The 8364-nt window shown below is 39.7% G+C and overlaps 1 protein-coding gene across 1 annotated transcript; it reads left to right on the forward strand.

Moving 5' to 3' along the window:
* Positions 1-3478: 3478 nt before the first annotated feature.
* Positions 3479-6827, forward strand: LOC136835674 (crossover junction endonuclease EME1-like). The gene is made up of 2 exons (XM_067099508.1): positions 3479-3684; positions 6422-6827. Exons 1-2 carry the CDS (start codon positions 3544-3546, stop codon positions 6596-6598), a joined length of 318 nt encoding a protein of 105 aa, XP_066955609.1. The 5' UTR covers positions 3479-3543; the 3' UTR covers positions 6599-6827.
* Positions 6828-8364: the final 1537 nt, after the last annotated feature.

Below are 8364 nucleotides of genomic sequence, written 5' to 3' on the forward strand. Positions count from 1 at the left end.
GATCAACCTGCATTGACCAACAGAGAGGAGTAATGGCTCCCATGCGTCTTTTAAGCAGGCGGGGTTGCAAACAGAGAGGCGGATGCGCATCGCAATAGTCATATCTTTCTTGCAGGTGTGTGTTGGAAAAACTGGGGATCAAAGCTTCGCTGGAGATGAGAGAAAGTGCCCTCTTATCTTTAGTCCATTATATACTCCATCATGTATTATAATGTTAATCATTTACAACACAATACCTGGCTTAAGACCAACTAAATTAGAAGAGAATTCTTTGATATTAGTTGGTCATACATGTAGACTCTAGTAGACCATGGAAGGTAACTCCTTTGAGGACTCAACAGCGACTACCAAAAATAGGTTTTCCTCGTCAAGCCTGTTTTTATCATAAAAAAAACTGTTTGTAATTTCACGGATTTTGTAAAATATTGAAACATATGTGTATTTGAAAATTAGTAAATAATTTTTATCATAAAGGATTTTGATGCAGGAAAAACTTATTTTAAAATTGCTTCATCCTCAAGGAGCTTTACAAACAAAACTGACAGGTGTGAAGGCTTAAGCTCTCAAATTTTGATCCCAACAACCCAAAGAAAAAAGCATTTCTGGTTCGAGGTTAAGCCACAAGTGTCAAGCCCCATTCATTATTCTAAAAACCCTAGAGTTATGGTAACAAGAAACTAAACACGAACTTATGTGTTTAGGGGGTGAAGTTCTGCAGTGATGTACCAAAGCATGCTGGGTATGGTTGCAGTAGTCACACCTTCCCCAGTGATATTCAGCTTACCACCTATTAGGAAGACCCTGGTTTCCCGCTGTAGCGCCTATGGTCAGGACTAACCATACAACTTACTGATACACAGTGTACTAGGTGAATTTGTTCAACTTCATGGCAGTAATGTTTTAAGAGTACTTGTCTCTGATGACCATCCTGTACATTTGTAGACTTCTTCGAAAGACACATTTCTGAAGAAGGCCAACAAAGTACTTACTTTCCTAATATCATGTGACCTAGGAAAGGAGTGTGGGTTTGCCTTTTAATGAGGGACACTAAAATTATTAATCTTAGCCCTTGTAGAGAGAGTGGTTTTATTCATGCTAGGGTGTAGGAAAATCGGACCTTGTGGGATGTTTGCTCGTGACCTCTAGGTAAACTAAGTGCTTGAACGGGCATAATGTTTTGTCTCCTAAATTGAATTTTCTTATCAGAATAGATTTCCTTCTTAAAGGATCCTCATTCTTGGCCAGGAATGATGAACCAGGGGACAATAATAAATTGGTAGTCAGCTGTTTGCAGGATGTATCATCCCTGTCTAAGAGAGCCCAGTTCACTATCTGAGCTCTAATGCTAATGCAATCAAGAAGATTGCCTTTTGTGTTTCTTACAAAAGTTTGTGCCCATTGTGTGTGAATTGGTCCATTTACCAATGGTTTTTCTGCATTGAAAGGAAGGTTTGCAATCATTGTGCTCTCAAGATTATGGCAGATGCCTCCTTGGACTCTTCCATCTTGAGCTCAAGACATAAATTTCTTGATTAGATTTCCATGACTAAAATACCTACTTTTCAACCCAAGTGCATAATGTTAGAAGCTCAAGACTGTGTCTGATGTTTTGATTCCTATTGAATTTTCACATGCTACAGACTCACCTCCTCAGAAATCCCTTTCTTTAGGGATTCCCAAGCCACTCTTCTGAAAGGGATTTTTGTTTAGACTCAACTGTCTCTCCCTTGGTCTCTGGCTTTGTGCTTTTTCTGGTCCTCCAGCTTTGTCTCCACCTGTGCCCCCTCCTAAAAGCTTATGCCATCTTTAGATATCTTGAGGGCTGTGGGTTAATGTTATGTGGATTATTTGAAGAAGAGCATGTTTCAGTATTTCAGAATCAGTTTATGGTCATCGGTGGTTCACCTGTTTGTGAGTTAACTGCAGCCTTTCATTTTCAGCATAATTTTCAGTATTGCCTACTTTACCACTGACAGTCTCCTGTGGTGATTACTTTATCAATACTGACTACCATAGGTCCTGTGACACTCATCAAGGCCTCTTATCCTTGCTGACTGTGACCTTGACTACACTTGTGGGTTCAACTGCAGCCTTGGCATTGCCTGTAGTCATGCCAGTAGTTTTGATTCCAGTCCTTTATACTATCTGCTTCTTCTGATCTGCCTTGGAGATGGAGTTATGTTCATTGACAAGAGTAGGCTTTGTGCTGCATGTAGTCCCTGTTAGGTTAAAACTCACTATGTGTTGAAGATGTGACTAGGAACTACTGTCTCATCCCTTGGACACATTTTCTGCCTTTAGTAATCACTATACTTTCTGTAAGTTGGCAATGTGATGATGAGGAAGAGAGATGCAGTATCTAAAACCTCCAGTCTTCTTTTCTCTGCCAGCCCTTGTGCTCTCTGGACTTCCTGTCCCTTGGACCCAGATTTGTTCATGGAAGACTTGGTCTGTGAGTTAGGGAGAAGCTTTTATCACTGCCAAGGACACCATCTTTAATTTTGGTGCCTTGTCCACATCATCATCTTTCTAAGACCTTATTAACCTTGATCTTACCATGTTAGTATCAGAGTTCCTTCACTTTGCAGCATCAGCATTCATTTTCAAACTGCCTCCCAGCCACTAAGTTCTAAGTTGTCCTTTCATCCCAATGGTTGTGAAACACTTCCACTAAAGTTTCCAGGCAGAACAGTAGGAGGAGATGAAATGCTGCTGTCTACACTGGTCATCTTGCTTGTCTGGGCCAGTCTTGAAAGGTTTTGGATTTTTCCACCCTATACTTGACCTGTCACCTTTAACCAGAGAAAAGGAGTAGTCTAGATGAGGAGGTACCTCCAAATCAGAGGGAGACTCTCTTATCTCTGGACCTGAGCAATGTGGTGGAGGCAGGTGTTTCACTCTTGAGCCCTTTACTTTAGTAGGATCCATGGCCACCTGGGCATATCATCTGGGTCTCAGTCTCTAACACTGTCTAGATGACTGGTTAGTTTTGGCTTCTTCTTCTGAGAAGTTGGAGGCAATCTTTCTGGTGCTGTCTGTGTCCTTAGGACTTTGGGTCAACTTCCATGCAGTGTTTGGCTCCCAACCAGACCACGGAGTTCTGGGAGGGTAGGCTCCTGTCTCATAGCCTTCTCTTTGCACTCCTATTTCTGATCTTCATCCTCACTCCTATATTGTGGTACAGGCTGTTTATGATTAATGGGTTTATAATGAGCAACTGATATTGTTACAAGGTAAAACATGTTGTTCTTATGAACCCATTAATCCTAGCACTCTTTGTGGTAGAGGATGGCTCAGAGGAATGAGGCCTTAACGATGATGGAGCATGATCTGGGCATTTGCAGTAGGGTTTTTTGTCTTTTAGGATTTAACAGGATGTTGCTTTGAAAGCCATTGAATGGAATAAGGCTATTTATGATTTATCGGTTTGTATGAACAATTTTTTTTTGTAAAAACATATTTTCGTGATACCAGTAAAGCTATTACTATTTTAGGCGAGAAAAGGAAGACTCCACCTTTTCTTGGTTTGCTGAAGGAAGCAGCATGAACACAGTTAAAGTGGATAAGGCTGGTGTTGGATTGTTAAAGCTCTGGCGACAACAGCTGGAGCAGTTCATCAATGTAGGCAATGAGGTTGCACAGGCAATTGTGAGGGAATATCCATCACCTCAAGCTCTGGTTCAGGTAAGATTCCTCTAGTCATGCATGCATGAGGTTATCATGGAGCTGATACATACATATTTATTGTATTTCATTTTTGCTTATGTAAGCTTGTGTGTGTGTATGCTTTGATTACTACCATAATTGTCATTCTGTCAACAATAAGAAAATTCAGACCTTAACATGTGAACTGAGACACTTCAGTTATTATTTTGCTTACTTTTACCTCAGCAAGTGAACTCTGTATACTTATTTTAATATAAAAGCAAATTTTTCTGTGTGAAATTTTACTGAAAAATTATTACCCCTCCCTTAATGTATTTTCAAATTATTTTCCAGTATTTTTTTTTTATCTTGCACTGTAAAACCTTTAATACCACGTATTTTAACTTAGTTTTACATGTAAGCTTCTTTCTAGGAATAATCTGTTAATACCACCTATTTTGGAGTATACTGTAAACAAATTTCAGAAACCTGTTTAGTATTCATTTCATCTTGAGTTATATTTTGTAAGTTAATTGATGAATGTAATTTCTTTGTGAGTTTTCATTGTATGGGTGTTGTTTTTGTATGAATTTATTACAGTTTTTTCCTCATTCTAAGCTTTAGTTTGTTACTGTAGTTTTTAATATAGTCATACTTTTGAATCATGAGTATCTTCAACATTCTAGAACTAAGGAAATGTATGCATGAATGGTGGTTTTAATATTCCTTGAGTTTAGGTGCTCATGGAAAGCTATTTGACTGAAATTTTGAAATTTATCTGGTTTTGAATTGAAATGTATCTGGTTTTGAATTTTCTTTTCATTTTCATCATACTTTATCAATCCCAGGCAAGAACAGAGTGGATTTAAACTGAAGGTTAGGGTGTTTTAAGTTTTCTGTAAAATTATTGTTAGCTTTCAGTCACAGAGATCTGACGCTTGAGTCTTCAAAAGCCATATTATTAAGTAGTTTAAAAGACTCTCCTGAAGGATTTGTCCTTGATTGGGAAATGAAAATTCAAGAAGGTAAATAAGTTGAACAGCTGAGTAGAAAGAGACCAGGGGAATAAATAAAAGCAAAGGGCAGAAAGGAATGGATTTGGGGTTGAATGGGTGCTACTATGAACTTTTGTATCATCTGTAGTGTACTTATTTAAGTCACACTGTAAGCTGTATCTCCCATATATTATTGTTGAGCCAACCAGATAAACCTTATAAAAAAGCAATATGACCAGAAAAGTGGTAAGACTATGGAAGAGAGATTTTACTAAAATGTGAAAGTTAAAGGGGAACAAGACTCCTTGAACATTCTATTAAAATATTGAAGTTGGTTCAAAGTAAGAGGAATAGATCATGCCACATGTTTGTGCATCTTCAGAGGATAAATTGTGCAAAGGAAGAGGTTACTAGAAAGACTTGAGCTACTGACATTACTATTCCATTCTGCAGGAATTAAGAGGAAGAGAGCAGCAGGTGTATCAGAAGAATATGAGATAAAGTTTGTGTTCATCAAGATTCAACCCTGAGTACTCTGTGATTTATCCTAGTTATATAGGAAGCTGCAGTTAGTGCAGAAAGGAAACCTTTGGGGGCTACTAAATGCAAATGGTCTAGTGTTGCCATAAAAATTTTGAGGTAGAGGTTGATGACTTGTTGAAAAGATGGAAAGGTGGAATGGAGAGAAGTGAAAATCATAAACAAAACAAAGCTTATGCTCACTTGATTGATTAATTCATGATTTTCAAGTGTCATGACTTTATTGGTAACAGGTGAGAAAGCAAAATCTTAGTTCAATTAGGGAAGTGGCCATGTGGGTGCAGAAAGGTGTACGTGTGTTATTTGATATAACAACGTGTTACAAGAGATGCTGAGGATTGCAAAATATACATGAAGTTTTGGATATCTAAATTGTATAAGAAAAGCAATTATTTAATAGAAATTTTAGATACCAAAAATGTATAAGAAAAACAAATGGCTAATAGATGTTTTGTATGCCTAAACTGTATAAAATAGCAAATGGCTAAAAGTGGTAGGTAAAAAATATTGTTGTGTTGGAAGGGTAGGCCTTGGAAGTTGTAAAACTTTTGAAGGTTGGTGAGTATGTACTGGAATACAAAGCAGTGTTGAAAATACAAAAAAAAACAAAAGAGTAGCAACAGCTTAGATGAAGTGGAAAGAGATGGCTTGACTACTTGTAAATAGCAGTATCCCAATACATAGCAGACAGAGCAGAAACTTGTTATGTCCATGAGGCCTGTAAGATTTAATACATCAGAGACCAAGGTACTGAAAAAAAAAAAAATGGTGAATTTTAAAGGATATGATTATAGAATGCTAACTTATGATCAAATTGCAGCAGGAATGTATTACAAATAAAGTTGAAAGAAAAGTGGTGTCCAGCAGTTGGACAATACACTCTGATCTCAAAGGTTGATGTGGTTAGGTCATTTGATGAGAAAAGATAATTAACATTTTGTTATGATCGTAGCAGATAGGTAAATAACAGGATGAAGACCAAGGAAATCATGGAATAAGGACAGTGTTGGACACTGAAACCAGGTGGGAATTTGGGTGGAAAGTACACAAAACAGGGCATGGTGGAGAAAAATATTTTATAAAGGAGACAAATTGATGTAAAAATATTTATGATGATGGTGATGCATGTAAAGTACACATGTAAGAAAATAGGTTTTTCCTGATTAGATTTAAAGTCGTCTGTGTATTGTTTCTATATTACATTATGATTAAGTAATGAACAACTGTCATTTATTTTTCAGGCTTACAGGCATTCTACTTCAGAAAAAGAAGCATCCCACTTGCTTGCTGATATTCCTGTGAGACGAGGTATAGGGCCACTTGAATCTACTCGACGTATTGGACCAGAGCTGTCAAAGAAGATACATTTATTTTTTACTTGTACAGATCCCAGTGTGAACTTAGGACAGAAAACATGATTTATGTAAGAAGCAATTACTTATGTGATTATCGCTTAACTTCTGAATGCTTATTTTCTGTAGTAGTATATTGTTTCCCTCAGTTAGGTTTCCAAATGTTTTTATACTAGGTAGGTTGAACTGACAGGATGATTTTATGTACAGATACATGTTCTTCATTTTAATTGGGAAATGATAATACTTTACATATCCATGCATTTGTTCCTACACAGTATATAAACTGTCTGTCCTTTACATTAGGAATTACCTTTAGCAAATCTGGAATGGCTGTTTAACTTTTGAACAAGGTAGTTAGGCAGTTAACTACCGTCCAGTTGGCAGGTGAGTTTGTTTCGGCCGTTGAGAGATGTGACCATGCCTCTCTCTCTGCCTAGCTTGCTGTTTTTCCCAGTGGGATCTTTCTTTTTGTGAGTACTTGCTTGACTGATTGTATGCTTGTTATTTCATCATTATGCAAACCCACAAACTATCTGAGCCTGGGCAGAAGGGCAGTGCCTTCGTGTATGCCCTGGTGTTGTGATAAACCAATGCACACACTTCCGCTCAAATATCGCTGTTGACCCTTATGTTCTCTGCACCAGTTGCAGGGGGCATGATTGCAATCTTAATTCTACTTGTAGTGAGTGCTGTTCCTGGTCTCCTGTGCAGTGGGTGAAGTTTACCGGCAGGAGGCAGTACAAAAAGAAGGCATCCAAAGCATCGCCCAGTGATTCACACCGCCGACTAACGCTTTTGGTTACCGACCCTTCTTCGTTTCTTCCTCCTGCTAAACTAACCTCGCCTGACTGTCTCTCCTTTGGGAGCGATCTCCTTCATGATCTTCATGTGATTCATCAGGTGAAGATTGTTGGGAGAGGCTGGCGTAGAAGAGGTTACCCCCTAACCCAACTTTGTCTTCTTCAGGTCAGGCAGACAAACTCAGAGAGACTTGGATCTCCATGGGTCTCTCAGGTGTTCCTTCAGTACAAGATCTAGTCGTGCACCAGATTCCTCGCGATACCTGAGCTTCCAGTGGTAATACATGCCTCTGTCACTGCTACCACCACTACAGTGACGATGTGATAATATTTTTCATGAAGACAACCACCTCCATTACCATGCATCCAACCCTAATGACACTGGCTTTGTGGATCATACTGCGCCACATGCTCCTGCTCTGAGTTACACAACAACGCTACTGCCTGCTGTTCCTGTCGTGCAAGCTGTTCCCGCTGTACCTGCTGTGCATGCTGTTCCTGCTGTTCCTGCTGTCCCTGATGCTCCTGCCGCTACCTCCTGCATGGTGGACCAACTGTTGACTGCGATTCTGAAGAAGGTGTGCAGGAAGAAGTTGCAGAAGAGGTCTCATAAGATGTTGTTGTCGTCGCCTTTGTCTTCATCTTTGTCTTCGTCTTCTGCTGCCTCCTTCCCATCTTCTGACGCTCGACAGCTGAAGAAGAAGAAGGTTGCTTCTCCCCCGTAAGAAGTCCCATCTCGGGGCTTCTAAGGGACGGTCTCCCCCCGCAGAGGCGGCAGTTGGATCTCACATTGGCTCTCCCCAGTCTTCGGACTTTGGGGGCCATTTCACGTCCGCTTCCAAGATTGGTGATGTGCCTGCCTCCTCCCAAGTTTCTTCGGGTAGGAAGGGCTCCTGTTGATCGCCCTGGACAAGATACAGACGGCGGGTGCTCGACAAGATCGAGTCACTCTGAGTACGCGGGGTTCGCTGAAACCTCAAGTACCCCAAACCAGTACTGGAGAGTCTGCTTCCCGGTCTGGCTTAGGCT

The sequence above is a fragment of the Macrobrachium rosenbergii genome, chromosome 55 (genome assembly GCF_040412425.1).
Source record: "Macrobrachium rosenbergii isolate ZJJX-2024 chromosome 55, ASM4041242v1, whole genome shotgun sequence".
NCBI lineage: Eukaryota > Metazoa > Arthropoda > Malacostraca > Decapoda > Palaemonidae > Macrobrachium > Macrobrachium rosenbergii.